Here is a 16,745-nt window from a genome sequence, read left to right as displayed (position 1 = left end):
GCGCAATCTACGAAATATGTGAAGAATCATTCATGTTGACATCAGGGGGAGTTTACGTGGCTGCACTCTTTTTTCCTTACTATGATTTTTTTCCCAATGGGTTTTTCCTAATAAGGTTTTTAACGAGGCAGTATACAACACGTAATGGAGATAGTCATTCTATCATGATCATCATCACAAGGGGGAGTGTTGAAAATATATATAAATATATATTATTATTTATTGTTGAATGTTGAAGGTTGAAAGTTGAAAATTGAGTTGTAAAATATTGAAAATTAGTGTGTGATGATGTAATTAATGATGTATTAATTTTTGACTAATCTCCAATTGAGATCTATAAATAGGTCTCTCCATTTGTGTAGAAAAACACAATTGTGAAGAGAGAAAAATTTTATAAAGTGTAGAATTTTAAGTTTTTGAGTTTTTACTTTTTACCGTAAATTTTTACTTTTTCACAACATATATATATATATATGTGTGTTGGAGAAACTGAAATTTCAATCCAATAATTTTGTCTATTTGTAATTTTGGTTTTTATTTTGTCAAATTTCAGTTTTAATCTGTCTTCTTAGATTTTTTTTTCCAATTCTAGTTTTTTTTACTTAGTGCTTACGTGACGTCGATGTTACGTTGATGTATGTAGCGCCACGTCAACATCCATGAGGAAAAATGACAAAATTGTTTTTTTAATGTACAATATAAATGATCAAAATCACATATTATTGATATTTTTAAACGATGAAAAGTTTCACGTGTTTTTTTGCGCGCCGCCTGTTACATATATCGGCTTAGCCTCCATTTGATGTTACACAGGAAACGGAAAGATATATACATGAGTACAATAGCAAGATCAAGAAAAGACATTTCGAGTGTCACACTGTAAAACGTTGATGTTTCACTGAAGCGACGGAATAGAAATGCACAGTTGGAGGGGCACACGGACAAACTAAGCAACAGCTAAGTATTGTTATGAGAAAAGGATCCATGGCCCTCCAATCCGATCCTTTCATTTTCTTTCCACTTTAATTTTTCTTTTTTTTTTAAAAAAAAATAAAAATTAAATATAATAAAATTTTGTTCTATATATATAGGAAAAATTGTTTTTTGGTCCTGTTTGTCACTTTGTGATTTCGGTCATATATATTTTCAGATTTCAGTTTTAGTTCGTTTCGTTTTTGGTAATTTAGTCATTTTTTCAATGTAACACTGACGTGACATCAATTCAGTGTTGATGTGAAACTGACGTGTATAGTGTCACGTAAGCATTTTTGAAGAAAAATGACTAAAATTACCAAAAATAGAAACATACAAAACTAACTGAAATATAAAAATATAGAGGACCGAAATCGCAAAGTGACAAATATAGAGGACTAAAATCGCAGTTTTCACTATACATATATATATAGAGAAGGGGGGATGGGTTCATCTTGGTGCATGCATGATGTATGTTGGAGGGTTAGGTGGCAAACCCTACCCCTTTCTCTTGGAGCCATCCTCGCACTCTTCATGACCCCATAAAAAATAACAAATTAAAAGGATAGAGTGTTCGGTCGATTTATATGCGCATCGGATGCCTATTTGAGTACTAGATCTGTGCGGCATGGACTCGTTCAGTTTTAGCTAGCTAGCTCATAGACTCGTGAATTTTAAGTATTGTGCTTGTTTCTCACCATGCCTGATGATTTTGAGGTGTTAAGTATTGATTCACTCGTTGAATAAGTATCGCGATAATCGATCGCTTGATCTAAAGAAACCAACAAGCATGCATGTAACAATGTTGAAGTACGAGAAGGTTAACGTGAAAACGAGAGTATTCGATTTCCAGTGTCATCATAGAAGACGGTACTTAGCTGGGATGGAGATAAGATTTGAAGTTTTTATGTAAGATTATATGTGAAAGTTTTATATTTGCTATATTTTGAAAACCGGAGGCCAAACTACCATAATAGGTTTCAAAAATCCAAATAAACTGTTATGTTGAATTATCGATAACATATAAAAGTGCTGTTTGCCAATTAAAGTACTGTTTGATACAGAGGATATTTTTTGGAAAATACAAGCATCGATGTGTAAGTTGGCCTAAATAGAACATTGATAATCTATATTAAAATTTGGATTGGCGATTAATAACTTATAATTATCTGTATATTTAGTTTGATTTTTATTAAAGTATCGATATGATCAAAACGTTACTGATCATATATTCCGCGTAGGTCCTCTTCAACCACAAACAACATTCTGGTGCAAGTTTTCCATTAAAATAATATAATTTTCGCACAAAATCCAACTTCCATCTCAAACTAGCTCATTTACTTCAAATCTCACACAAAAAAATATTCTTGGAATATTCTTTTTATTTTAATTATTTGCATTTATATTACACACTTATATTATTTATAAATCATTCCTTAATTATTTAATATTAATATAAATAAATAAAAATTACATAAAATTAATAATTAATATTTATTGATAAAATTAAATGAATAATAATAATTAAATTTTTTATTTGAATACTTAATTATTAATAAATTAATAAAATAAATATTAAATTATTATTTGTACATTATTTATAATTATAAAAAAAGTATTAAAAAAATAAAATTCTTTGCACCAAATTTGGCGCAGTGGAGTGATTTTGCTGCGCCAAACTATAATCAATTCGGAAAAAAAGCAAACTATTTGTATATAAAAACTAATTTATTGCGATAAAAATACTTTTTTTATATTTTTTATTTTTATAAATCACTGGAATTAAATTTTGATACCAGCTAGAGTCTATATAAATAATTTTATATGATCAATTTTAATTATTTCCCCCCCTTATTTTGCCATTAATAATTCTATGGAGAATTCATGTTACAAATACTCGAAAGATGAAAGCCATTTGCAATTTAATTTTCAAACCATTCCTTCAATCAAATTCATCAATTCAAACGTAATTAATGCTTCTCATCTTTGTCCAATAGTTCTCCCTTGGATTGATAGTTTTAAGGGTGATTCTACATGTACACGGAAAGTTACACGTTGGGTTACACGTTACACTTGACATTACATAAATATTCTTAATGTATTTTGGAAAGAATTTTTTCAAATAAAGTGGAGGAATAATTTTGTAATTTCATGTAGAATATGTAACCCAATATGTAACCTTTTATGTACATGTAGCATTTCCCTAGTTTTAAATCTAATTAAAGATTTCAAGTTTATGATACATATCCATTGATTTCTTTTAATAAATGTCAATCTGGCAATGCATGGATTTAAATTCAACAATCTCACGATCAGAACGTTATTGATAATATGAGACGGATCGATTCGATCAATATCTGTAATAAAAATAATATTTTTGACATAAAAATAATACTTTTTAATGAGTCGGTCTGGAGATTTGGCTAACAAAATCAATTCTTAAAAGGGTATATTATAAAATTTTAGTGGCTTTCAAATATTACTGCATCAAATTCAAATCACTCGATCCAAAAGTAACCCAAAGATTTTCCCATTACTTATTTGCAATAAACATTTAAGAAAATGAAAGCCCACAAAATGAAAATATCTAAACTATGGATTTCAAGAAAGAAAATTTTTCTTCCCTTTATAGCTCGAAATTTAGGTCACCCACTTCTCTTATTAAATTCTTACTCTAGGAACCCATTTTCTCTCCTTTAGCAAAGGAATCAAAGTATACAAAATTCAAAATTAATGAGCCTACTAGCTAGCCCTTTTACTCGAAATTTCAATGACAACTGTCCATGAAGAAAAACAAACACCCCACTTTTACAACAAAAAAGTTTTTAAATTTTCCGGCTTTCTTGTTCTTATTCTTCGATAAATACTTTCCTTGAATCCGATCAGGCTTATATAGGGAAAATTGAAAATTTTGTTCTATATTTGTCTCTTTGTATATATGTTCTCTATGTTATCAGAATATGTAATTTTCATGAATAATGCTAGAGGTACAACCAATATATCGTACACCGATATTTACAACAATTATGTCATGATATTTTGTTATTATCTCGTGAGATTTTGATATGATATCGTGAAATTTTTCATTCAATGTATCGTGAGATTTGATAAATTTAAATTTTGTATTGAATTTTTTGTGGTGTAAAAATTGTTGTACAAATTTGGTTGTACATGTAACATTGTGATCATGTGACATTTTACACAAGAATGCTAAGTAAAAAAATAAAAATAAAAAAAAATTCAAAACTACATAAAAAATTATATTAAACTAAAATTAAAATTAGACAACAAAGATTATCAAAATTGAAGAGACAGACATACAAGACCAAAGTTACAATTTTTTTCGATTTTTATAACAAAATAAACATTACCGCACCTCGTTAATTATAACCAAACACGGAATAAAATCATATTAAAGCAGTTGAAATACAAAACCAAATCTCACAACCCTTCGGTAATCAATTAATTGAATAAACTATACACAACCTCTAGAGCAAAATCGTTGTACTAATTATTAATTAAACCCACACATCTCATATTAAAAATATTCTTCGATCAATGTACGACTTAAAACTCAACACATGAAACAAAGTTTAATTAACCCCCCCACCCCATTAATTGTAGCTTAAACATGGCTTAAACCAGAAGAAATTAATAGCAGTCCACACCCCCCTCCCTTTCATATTAATAACTTTGGTCTCGTTTCGCAACCCCATTTATCAAGAAACGTACCCCATGGCTGGTGTATCAGTATCCCACTCAATCAAACCACAGGTGCCACCATTTTTGTAGCTCACAAAAAATGTACTGAAAATGGCATTCTTCCACTCCAATTTCATGCTACAAACACCCCCTCATCAAGAACATGATCATCCCTCCACTTCTCTTGCAGTACCATTGATTCTTCCTTCATGTAGCCCCCACGAATTTCAAGGTACTTTTTTTTTTTTTTTTGGTATATATATTTATTGAAGGATTTAATTTGTTGGACATATATAGGCGTGGGGGGTTCCGTGCTAGGGAAGAGATCATTTGGAATAATGGAGGGGTGTGATGAGATGAATTACACGAGAGAGGATGAGTTATCGGAAGACGAGGGATGGCAGGTGCTTGGGGAGAGAAAGAGGAGGCTGAACATGGAGCAAGTGAAAACTCTGGAGAAGAACTTCGAGCAAGGGAACAAGCTGGAGCCCGAAAGGAAGCTGCAGCTGGCCCGAGCCCTCGGGCTTCAGCCCAGACAGATTGCCATTTGGTTTCAGAACAGGAGAGCCAGATGGAAGACTAAGCAATTGGAGAAAGATTACGAGATTCTCAAGAGACAATTTGAAGCCCTCAAGAAAGAGAATGATTCCCTGAAAACACATAATCAGAAACTTCATTCTCAGGTAATTTATTTATATTAATATTTCAACTTCATTTTTAATTTCTATATATATATATTGTCATATTCTTGAACTCTTGAACTTGAGCATTATATATATCAAATTTTGAACAATTTGAAGATTTAATTTGCAGATATTGGCACTGAAGACAATTAGGGAGCCAACAGAATATTCCATCAATCTCAACAAAGAAACAGAAGGCTCGTGCAGCAACAGAAGCGAAAACAGCTCGGATATCAAGCTCGATATTTCAAGAAATCCTGCAGCTATCGACAGCGCATTGGCCACAAATCGCACACTTAGGCAAAGTAATATTGGAATCCAAAACTCTTCGAGACCCGAAATTCAGGTCCCCAAAATGGACCAAACCGTGAAGGAAGAAAGCTTGTGCAACATCATGTTTTGCGGGATGGATGATCAGACAGGGTTTTGGCCATGGCTAGAGCAACAACATTTCAATTAAAATTAATTAAACCCGAGATTTCGGATGCATAAGTGAAGTAGTGTTCATCGAGTATAAATTGGTTTACAGAACAGAATCATTGGTGAAATCCCATTTGGATGAGATCAAGATGCATGGGATATATATATCATATTTTATAACTTTCCTTTATGATCAATTGAATTTCTTGTTTTGGTATATTTTTTAGGGTGGTTGTACAAAGTAGTAGAAATGTGGATCACAACTTGAAGAGGGGTAAGAGTTTCTTGGAGGGAATAAATGAATGGGAATTTTTTTTCATACAATGTTTTTTTTTTATGTAAGCCCACAAAAAACAAAAAGAAAAAGAAAAAATATATCAAATTAACCAAAACTATGTATGTATTTTTACTATTTCGGCATGGTTTCCAAAACATATAATAAAATAAAATAAAATGAATATATTCCCAAGTTTCCGGTAGCGAATGAATAGTCTAATTTTTCACCTTTCATTTTTCTTATCAACTAAAATAGAAAGTTGTTTTCTTGAAAAGTTTCTGTTTCTGTTTGTATTATTTCTATTTCTTGGTAATTTTTTTTTATCGACTTCGAGTCGCTCTCTATAGTAATCAACCCATCAATGAATACAAAGCATGACAATGATAAAAGAGAAAGGGAAAGAATCAAGCTCAAAATCCAAGGAGGGGAAAAAGACAAAGAGATAAATTGGAAGAACAATATAAGCAAACGATGGAGAGTTGGGAAAATGTCATTCTCACTAGGAAGACTATACTGAAAGTATTTTCTTTGCTTGCATTTACAAGTGACCGTGACAAAGATCCAATATATTAATAATTGTCATGGAATATTATATATAATTATTGATTTTGTGGTTTTAAAATCAAGTTGCTTCAGACACCTTTCGTTTTTTTTTTTTTTGGTATTTTTGGTATTTTTTTTATTTTGGTATTTAGTTGTTTTTCCATATGCTGCCTTACATGACAAATTGACAATAGACACATCATCTTCGTGTCAACAACAAATCAACATCACATTAACATTACATCCGAAAAAAAATGAATTATCAACATGCAGCAACAACAAAAAAAGACAGCACACTGTCCAAATATAGAAGACCAAAATCGTAAATAGATAAATAATTAATTTGAATAAAAAGTGCATTTCATAGGCTATTGATTTAAAAATATCTGAATATATGTATATATATATAGCTGTGTGGAATCAAATTAAGAAGAAAAAACATGTTACAGATTTTTGCTTGAAATGGGATTTGAGGTCTGGCACTCTTTAACTGGAGGAGCTCATGTGATTTTCTGTCACAGTACACGTTGAATTCAACAGTACCATATTTTCCCCCCATCATTTTATGCAAGAACAATATCTATATTTGTCTTTACATATAAAATTATTCATTTATGAAAATTATGTAAACCGAGAAACTGCAGCCACCATTTCGTATATATATGATTATATAAGTATATATATGGACACCATATATAGACTCCATCTTCTGATTTCCAGCATTGAATCTCTGAGAATGAGTATGGGCCCTTTTAATTTCTTGAATTGATTGTTCAAAAATGGGCACGATAAAAAATTATACATTTACAGCGATATGTTAAAATATCATGCATGTTAAACAAATGTACCCTTCGGTGAAATCAAATATTCTCGTGTTTAATTGAACCCTAACAACATTCTTTTCTTATACACCAATTCAATAAAATAAACTTATTGCCTAAACTTATGGTATAATAACGCTTACATGTTAGGAGATTGGTGGTCAACACATGTCGCTTGAGCTACTATACGGTTTAACAAATTGAATTATTTGCATTGCTGCGTATCGCTAACTATAAGTATTGATAAAACAAACAACGCTGAATTCTACATCTTTGTTCGCCAAAATAACCCTATCTCCTTGTGGTAAGTATGAGAGCTTTTAGAAATGCATGCATGTGCAGCTTTTTTTTTTAAAAAAAATTAATAATAACTTTTTAGAAACTGAACCTAGCTATTCAATTTTATAGGAATCTCTAATGACGTTAATTAAAGAACATAACTCATTTGTTTGATATATATCCTTAATCATACATAAATGTCTGCATGATACTTGTACTTTTATATAGTTGGACAACGAATCAGCAATAAATAATTTATTTAGTTGAATAACAATATTAATAATAAATAAAACAAAACTGAAGATCAATCTGGGATCATGTGCCAAGATATAGAAAATGGGATGAAGACTTTTGGCTTGTGATGACATGAATAATTAATTCCTTGATTAAGGAACACGTACAAGTGGTCACATGCCATGCATATTTTGTATCATCATACTAATATACTATAAATTAAATGGACAGATCAAAGGTTTTTACGATGAAGAAAAAACATATCATTCTCTGATCAGTTCCGTTAGTGTAAAATTTTATATTTTTAAAAACTACGTGAATTTATATTCACGTATTGATCTAAATAATATGTTTTTTGCTTTTAAATTTTCTTAAAAAATTATATATATTTCAATTCCCTATAAGCAACTTATTGGGTACTTCGAGGTTGTTTCTAAAAAGACATAAATTGTATTTTATTAAGGCGAATAACGTGCTTCCACTTGATACTTGTCCATTATTCTGATTAATTAAGAATCCTTTTTTCCTTTTGGTATCCCACTTGGTATTTTTTTTCAGATTGGCTAGTTACACTTCATTATTCTAGTTAACAAGGCAAACATATTACATATAATTACGCAATTTTAACTCATTTTCTTTTACCATAGAAATTCTTATGAAAATAATCTCTTATTTGATCTGATCTTTTTTTACATGCTAAAAAAATTACTTTTTATTTCAAATATGAACCAAATCGATCTATCTCACGGATATAGATCTGTGATATCGTCTCACATGAGATATTCACTCTCACGTATAGGGGGTCTCCTTTTTTATTTAAAAGAGAAAAAAAAAAAGAATCGGAGAAAACGGTGGACCAAGAAATTCTATTACCAATTACGATTATTTGTTTTGAAATAAAAAAAGGAAAAACAAAAGAAGGCATACTTGAAATCCATTAGCAAATTAACTTATGAATTGAATGGGAATTCGATATAATCCAAGTTATCCAACAACACACATCGGGCCAACAAAATGTTGAAAGGCTAAATTTTGGGCCACATGAACGATGTAGCCCATTTTTTCTGGACCGATTAAATCATAATTCTTTTGTTCAACCGGATTGATTGCTTTGTTATACAAACTCGAATCAAATCAATACTATCGGTTTTATAAAATTGCTTACTAGAGAATAGGAATAGTCTCAGGATTTTCTTCTCTATGTGGCTGGATTTTTTACATAAAGAAAAATTTAATTGATAAAAATCGATGAGTCAAGACTCAAGATACCATTTATATTAGAGTAATATTCATTTTTATACATGAACTCAGGACTATTGATAAATGTCAAGTTGACACATAAATTATTGCAAATGGTTTGATTTGTACATGATAAAATTAAAAAGTCAAGTTTACCCTTAATCTAAATTGCTATTAATTTAAATTACTATTATTTAAAATTTGATTAGGTATATAATTTTATTTTCAAAGTTATTTATTGATTAATTTTAAAATTATCATATTTAGTCAAAATTATATCATGATAATACTTTTCATCTCAAATTATGCAACAACAAATATTGTAATATATTGATGAAATTATAATAAAAAATATATATTCACCAGAGCCTTTGATCTTGTTTTAAACTGTTGAAGTAAAGATAATCACAATTTCGAAATCTGATATTTTTTTATTGGAAATTCAAAACAATGTTTAACATTAAAAATTTAAATCCAGAAAAAACAAATCTCATAAAAAAAAATCTCACTCATTGTCACGCTTGTATGATTCTAATGGCCTAAAATTTCTCCACTTGATTTAAGAATTTGTAAGTTTATTTTTTTTATTTGTGCTTGAATTTAAATATAAATAAATATTTATTTTATCATATTTTTATTTGTATTAAATATATTTAATTGTATATATGATTTATTTAGTGTGGTTATATTAATATATAATTTTTATATTTTTTTCAAAAAAAAAAAAGATAATTATTTAATATAGATAGAAAAAATATCATTTTCATGTCTAACTATATTTTAAAAAAATAAAGATATAATCTAGTATTGAAATAACGTAGGCCAAATGCCGAAAGATTAAACTAGAATGTCATTTTACATCTATATTTGTCCATCTATATAACGTATGACCTTCCTTCAAAATTTTTTGCTGATTGACCGTCAAATACAAAGGAAATACAAACACTAAACAAAAGAAAAAAAAAATGAGAATGTTATATTTCAAAATTAAATAAAATACATAAAAATAATTAATTGTAGGTCAAATTTGGACCCAATCGACAATTTTCAAAAGCCAGTCCATCACTTTTGTACTGTTGCTAGTGGACACAAGTATAGAGTATGGACTAGTCATTACTCATTAGCCGTCCTCGTACATATCTTGGAAATTCTTGGCAGAAACGCCCCACAAATCAAAGTGTACGTTAAATCTCCTATGAGTACAATGCAAAAAAAGCTGGCCTCTATAAATAAAATCCTAAACATCCGAAACCATTCATCTCATGATCTCACCACAAATTAACCACAATATATTCCTGCAAGCTAACGTTCATTCAAAAATGGCTAATGTCGCATTAGCGGCAGTCGTCTCCCTCGCGATTGGTCTAACACTTTTGTGCTATCTCATTGATCATCCCCTACCTTCTGATGATGCTCCTTTACTTGCTGACAACAATACATACACGGCGGCAATTAGTGCAGTAGATCAAGAAACAGGACCATCGATTCAAAAGAGCGTAGTTTCGTTTAAGTTCGGTACATATAGAAGAGTATTGCAAGCTAAAACTTCGGAATGTGACCCGTTATGCTGCGTGCCTATTCAATGCAGAGATCTTACTTGCTGCACCAAATGAATGTCGACGTATTACGTTAGTGTTTGAGATTGTTTTTGAGAAACATTCTTGAGCATTGTCTTCATAAAATCATTTTCAAATTTTACCATGGAAAAACTCAAAAGTGACAGTCATGTTAATTATATGTTCTGCCATAAACAATGTCGTCTGTTCTCTCCGTTCGTGCGACCCTCATTTTCTTTTTCTTTTTCTTTTTTTTTTCTTTCTTTTTTTACAAATTTTTATCTTCTGTGTAGGACATTTTGTGTTTATATCAATGTTATATTTTCACTGTGTTGAGTTTATTCATAAATAAAATTGATTTAGCAGAAGATGGGGATAAATAAACAAGTTATAAATAACATTATTCCAGAGTTAGTTATGTATGCTAATTGAGTATTAGATATGGGTCCGGGACGGGTCCTAGTATTCAATAGATGTGCTCCAAACTCGTCCTGCCACTATATTAATCAGTAGTTTAAACTTTGAGATGAATAGAAAGAAGTAAATATTGTGAGATATATATACGAATATTACTGATAAACTCATATTAATAAAGTTAGATAACAAATATTTTGAAGCATAAAACGAGGTGCTCGGGTTTAATAACATAGTTTATATAATATAGATTGGTGGCTCATAGCACTCAAAAATTTTCTTTAACGTTTAATCAATTTCTTGTAATTGGTTCCTTTCAATTTTTTTAATCGGTTTGATTTATATTAAATTAGCGGTCATATTATAATTATTGTAAGTTGAGAAGGGACATTATGCTAATTTTTTTTCATTTAGATTTCTCCATGTCAATTAATTCAGTATTTATATATAAAAAAAAATTAGCATAAGAGGAATATGATCATATCATCAAAACCACCAAAATAGGCAAAACTGGAGTGGCAAAATGAGTTGAGCTTATTGGGTTAATCTATCCCTGTCTCGTAAAATGATGGTTTGTAGTTGATTGCGAGCCAACTCGTCTTAAACCGCCTAATATTTAAAAATTGCTAGGCTCGTTCGGCCAAATAGGTGTGTTGGGTAATTGGGTTGAAAAAATATCTGCTCATGAACTAAATAACGGACCAACAACCAAATGGTGAATTGTAGAAAGTTGCGAGTCGACCCACGCTATGGGTCCGTTTTAACAAGTCAAGATAAAATGTAATTGAACAAAAATGTTTTTACAGTAATTGAACAAATATGTAACAAAAAGGAAACTTACATTGATAATCAAGTTAACTCGTGAATGAGTCGATCAAAACTCGACTCGGACATAATTGATTTGAGCAAGTTCGAGTTGAGTAGCCCAATTTTTCACTTGAGTCGAATATCAATTCTTTCCACTCGAGTAGTTCAAGAGTTACTCAATAACTATATTATTATTATTATTACTATTATATATTTTAAGATAAGATTATTTTTGTCCTCTCCACCACACAGGCACACACACACATATATATATATAATTTAAATACTAAAATACTAATAATTTCGAGATTTTCGAGTTCGAGTAATTCAATATTTTTACAACTCAAGCTCAAATTTAAAATTTAATATTCGATTGAGCTTGAATGTACAAAATTAAAATCAATTCGAGCTCGAACAGTATTATATTCGTACTCGACGAGACTCGCTCATAGACACACATAATCACGAGTATTACTCCACATTAGTGACATAGCACTATTTTTTATCGTAAATTTTCCACCAACTAATAATAATAATAATAATAATAATAATAATAATAATAATAATTTTAAAAAAACAACTCATTCTACCATCAACCTTTTTAAACTCAACTTCTAAAAATGTGTTTCCAAATATTATTTTTTATTTTATTTAGAACAATCAAGTTATCTCATAAATGATCCAGTTATACATTTAAGAGTGCAAATATATTCCACTTAGAATGGATTAATTTATACAGTTGATTTAAGTACATCATTTGTGGACACGATAGTTGGCACCATGAATGGACAACATATCAAAACTATATATATATATATATATATATATATATATATATATATATTGAGCAATCATGGTGAGCACCCATATGCTCACACACAAATGTAATAATTTGTAGTATTTACTGAATAGTCCATTTCTTACTCATAAAATAGTATGAAAAAATAAAAGTAAAATAAGACATAAAATCCAGTTTTCAAACGAATTATGCAGAAAACCATATCTCCTTCAAATTCCGGCCCCGACATACTATAGTCGGGACTTCAGTACTTGCAGCTGTTCCCATGGATGGCGTACGCGTAGCATGAAACCCACTTTTTTTTTTTTTTTTTTGTTTAAAAAATTGTTCCCACTCAAGTGGGACACTAGCTAACTCACAGAGATCGATGAATTAAGTAAATAGTTTGGCAAGAAAGCATTTACAGAATGTGATTCGGAGAATGGGATTCTATCCGATTCTTTTCAACCACTTTCTGCTTCTATTTCTTCAACCCCTTTTCAACTCTATTCAAATCTTGTTTCTACAGTTCATTTTCTTTTGTTTCTTGAAGCTTTGCCACGTACGTTACTCCAAAGACCTGTTTTGTTTCGAGATATTTAAAGAGAGGGTGGGACTCTCAATTGAAGTCCCTTTCTTGAATTTTGTATTTACCCTGTTTTCTTGGTTTGGCGACGATGGGTCTTTGCTTTGGTTCCTCTGCAAGAGTTGATGCTACTCTCAGCACGCCCCGCGGTATTTCAAGCTCTTTTTTTTTTTTTTTTGAAAAAATATAATTTTAGCCGATTTTGAGGTTGATTCTTTGACTTGAGTGGACAGCATGAAAGTTTTAACTGTTTGGTGTTGGTGCGATTTTATTCACTGATTACCTCTACTTGGGATACATCTAATGCCCGGAAATTCATTTAGATAAATCATGTTATGATGCTACTCGGCTCTGATTCTTGATTCATATACCTTTTGTGGAATTTTTGGTGTTTTGATTGGCAATTAAGAGCAGTTCTTTTGTGTTAAACAAGCTTGTTTCTTTTCATTGGCTAGTTTGAATTTCCTTTAAGTTACATATTTACTAAGCCTACCATCTCAGTGATATAAATATAATATGTATCTAGTTGTATGCTGTTATCACATTGATTGATCACATGAGAGCATGCTACAGTTTGGAGTTGGTTCATATTTGTGTATTGTTTTGGATCTATAATACATCAATTAAGATCACATGGCATGATAATTTAGCTGCAGAAGCCAGAACATGAGATTGTGAACTATCCCTTTCTTCTCTCGTTTGGAGGTATTCTCAAATTTGCCGAAAAACAGTTCATGATTAATTGTCCCAAACGAGGACACTTCTTAAATGATTCTCATGATTCAACTACTAGATATGAAAGCGAGTGAAATTGTTCTTGTTACTCAAAATTTAACCACAGTGGGAGTTGCAACTGCTAGATATGCAGTGAGCGAAATTATTCTTGTAACTCTGTACTTATTGGAATGCAACCGAAGTCCCCCGAAAGAAATGGGGAAGATCATGAGTTTATATGATGGAAGATATCTTTATTGATATGAGACCTTTGGAGTAAAGTTTAAAAATAAATCTAGGAGGGCTTAGGCCCAAGTGGACAATATCACCATTATGTAGATACGTGAGTTCCATTGTACAATACTACTTGTGTAGGATACTTAAAAAGCATTCTGTTTCAGGGAGTTTCAACAAACTGATCATCTTGTTTATTCTTTTTTGTGAGCTTTAGAAGTGTCGAGGCTTCCCAACACCTGCAATTCATCAGCCCGTTCCAACATAATCATTCCCTTTTCCAGTGTTAAAAGTGGCGCTTCAAGCCTTCCTACCCCAAGATCAGAAGCAGAAATTCTATCGTCGCCTTACGTGAAGGCCTTTTCTTTTAATGAGTTAAAGAATGCAACAAGAAACTTTCGACCCGACACTCTTCTTGGAGAAGGAGGATTTGGTTACGTTTTCAAAGGGTGGATTGACGAGCATACACTTACCGCTACAAAGGCAGGTTCTGGACTCGTCATCGCAGTCAAGAAGTTGAAGCCTGAGGGTTTCCAAGGCCACAAAGAGTGGTTGGTAAGTTATTTTATTGTCATTAGATGGCTTGATTAATTCAAGTTTTTAACCGTCTCAGGATTTTGAAAAATGCCTCTGTTTTGCAGACGGAAGTTAATTATCTCGGCCAACTTCATCACACCAATCTAGTTAAACTTATTGGATACTGCTCTGAGGCGGATAACCGGCTGTTGGTATACGAGTTCATGCCCAGAGGAAGTCTCGAGAATCACTTGTTCAGGAGTAAGTTGTGCACTGAAATCAACTGTTCTCGTCACACGTGATTGTTTTCCCTCCTGATGATGTTGTTTTGTACGTTTTTACTTCAATTAATACGATATGTTTTTCTTGGTTTTCCTAATCGGTGACATGATTCACCTGTTAATATTTTCGTTTGTCCTAATTATCGTCTTGATCAAATGATTTAAAAGCTAATGTTCTCGATCAATTGAGGAATGCCATTATGTTTTTCAGGAGGGTCGCAGCCCCTTTCTTGGGCGACTCGAATGAAGGTTGCAATAGGTGCAGCGAGGGGCCTTTTTTTCTTGCATGAAGCTGAAGAACAGGTCATATATAGAGATTTTAAGGCCTCTAACATTCTTCTTGATGGGGTAGGTGTCTAAGCTCGTTTATCATAATCTATTTTACTTGCACAGTTACATGTATAAACTGATAACTACATATCACACTCACAATTCCATTTACAGGAATTCAACGCCAAGCTGTCCGACTTCGGTTTGGCCAAAGCAGGTCCCAAAGGCGATAAAACTCATACATCTACCGAAGTTATTGGTACGCGAGGCTATGCTGCACCAGAATATGTCGCCACAGGGCGATTGTCAGCTAAAAGCGATGTCTACAGTTTTGGGGTAGTTTTGCTCGAACTTTTGTCTGGACGTCGTGCTGTTGATAAAACAAAAGTTGGTATCGAGCAAAACCTGGTAGAGTGGGCGACTCCATACATGGTTGACAAGAGAAAACTGTTTCGAATTATGGACACGAAAATGGAGGGACAATACCCTCTCAAAGCAGCATTCAGTGTTGCTGCTATATCTCTGCGATGTCTAAGCAACGAGCCGAAACTCAGGCCACGCATGGCCGAGGTTTTAGGCACACTCGAAAAGCTCCAAGCTCGAAAAAGCAGCGCCAGGCATTCAAGTGCAGATAACCGAACTTCTTTTGATGCTGTATCTATCTCACCACTATAACATTAAAGTGTAAGCTGAATTGAGTTCGGCTAGAGTTTGATTGTTTTCGGCCTTCGGGCTTGATAATCGAATAGTTGGATGGGCATGGGCAGAGGTTAATGGTAAATTTTATCATTATAACCATTTTATTTTTTATTATTATTTATTGCAAATTGTGCAATGCATTTTCTCGAAAAAAATTAGATTTTGGTTAAATATTATATAGTTTTAAATCGAAAAAATAATATGCTTGAACTTGTTATTTTAGTTCAATATTTTGGTATTTTTAGATATTTAAGTCATTGTTTATGAATGCATGTTTAATGAAGAATTTGAAAACTCGTAGTGAATTTAATAAAATAATGATAGCAAGATAAAATAATTAATAATCTACTATGTTTTATTATAAATATGTAGCTTCCATTGTGAATTCTCTTATTTGTCCCTTATTATTTCACATTATTTTCCTCCATTTTACTAACCTCTTATGCTTCCCTTTATGTTTCGGTGTACGGACCCTCCACTGCTTCACATACACTATTTAAATGGCTTTAAATTGTTATGTATTGACCCTCCGCATACCTCACATATTATTATTGTTATTATTATAATATTATATTATATTATTTATTATTATAAAAAATATGTAGTTTCCATTGTGAATTCTCTTATTTGTCTCTTATTATTTCACATTATTTTCCTCCATTTTCCTGCCCTCTTATGCTTCCCTTCATCTTTTGTTGTATAGACCCTCCACATACACTT

General features: G+C 31.5%; 2 protein-coding genes across 3 annotated transcripts; both read left to right on the top strand.

Annotated features, from left to right (window-relative positions):
* Positions 1 to 4,683: 4,683 nt before the first annotated feature.
* On the top strand, positions 4,684 to 6,092 carry LOC140872080 (homeobox-leucine zipper protein ATHB-13-like). Its single transcript, XM_073274812.1, has 3 exons — positions 4,684 to 4,906; positions 4,972 to 5,357; positions 5,488 to 6,092. Exons 1-3 carry the CDS (start codon positions 4,786 to 4,788, stop codon positions 5,815 to 5,817), a joined length of 837 nt encoding a protein of 278 aa, XP_073130913.1. The 5' UTR covers positions 4,684 to 4,785; the 3' UTR covers positions 5,818 to 6,092.
* A 6,849-nt stretch (positions 6,093 to 12,941) lies between these two features.
* LOC140872187 (probable serine/threonine-protein kinase PBL3) lies at positions 12,942 to 16,169 on the top strand. Of its 2 annotated transcripts, none has more exons than XM_073274974.1 (5): positions 12,942 to 13,460; positions 14,471 to 14,814; positions 14,901 to 15,036; positions 15,268 to 15,404; positions 15,501 to 16,169. In XM_073274974.1, the coding sequence occupies exons 1-5, from the start codon at positions 13,403 to 13,405 to the stop codon at positions 15,999 to 16,001; spliced, it is 1,176 nt and encodes a 391-aa protein (XP_073131075.1). In that variant the 5' UTR covers positions 12,942 to 13,402; the 3' UTR covers positions 16,002 to 16,169. The 2 variants fall into 2 exon arrangements, with proteins under 2 accessions (XP_073131075.1, XP_073131076.1); XM_073274975.1 differs by having other exon boundaries at positions 12,946 to 13,460; positions 14,477 to 14,814.
* Positions 16,170 to 16,745: the final 576 nt, after the last annotated feature.

This window comes from Henckelia pumila, unplaced genomic scaffold (genome assembly GCF_033568475.1).
Source record: "Henckelia pumila isolate YLH828 unplaced genomic scaffold, ASM3356847v2 CTG_461:::fragment_3, whole genome shotgun sequence".
NCBI lineage: Eukaryota > Viridiplantae > Streptophyta > Magnoliopsida > Lamiales > Gesneriaceae > Henckelia > Henckelia pumila.
Note: the sequence above shows the minus strand (reverse complement) of the source record. Positions and strands in the feature narration are given on the sequence as shown.

Excerpts from the sequence above, each read along its gene's own strand:
- LOC140872080 (XM_073274812.1), top strand. The coding sequence starts at position 4,786 with ATGGCATTCTTCCACTCCAATTTCATGCTACAAACACCCCCTCATCAA. Across the intron at positions 4,907-4,971 it reads TAGCCCCCACGAATTTCAAG|GCGTGGGGGGTTCCGTGCTA; the intron begins GTACTTTTTTTT and ends GGACATATATAG. Across the intron at positions 5,358-5,487 it reads ATCAGAAACTTCATTCTCAG|ATATTGGCACTGAAGACAAT; the intron begins GTAATTTATTTA and ends TTTAATTTGCAG.
- LOC140872187 (XM_073274974.1), top strand. The coding sequence starts at position 13,403 with ATGGGTCTTTGCTTTGGTTCCTCTGCAAGAGTTGATGCTACTCTCAGC. Across the intron at positions 13,461-14,470 it reads TACTCTCAGCACGCCCCGCG|CTTTAGAAGTGTCGAGGCTT; the intron begins GTATTTCAAGCT and ends CTTTTTTGTGAG. Across the intron at positions 15,405-15,500 it reads CTAACATTCTTCTTGATGGG|GAATTCAACGCCAAGCTGTC; the intron begins GTAGGTGTCTAA and ends TTCCATTTACAG.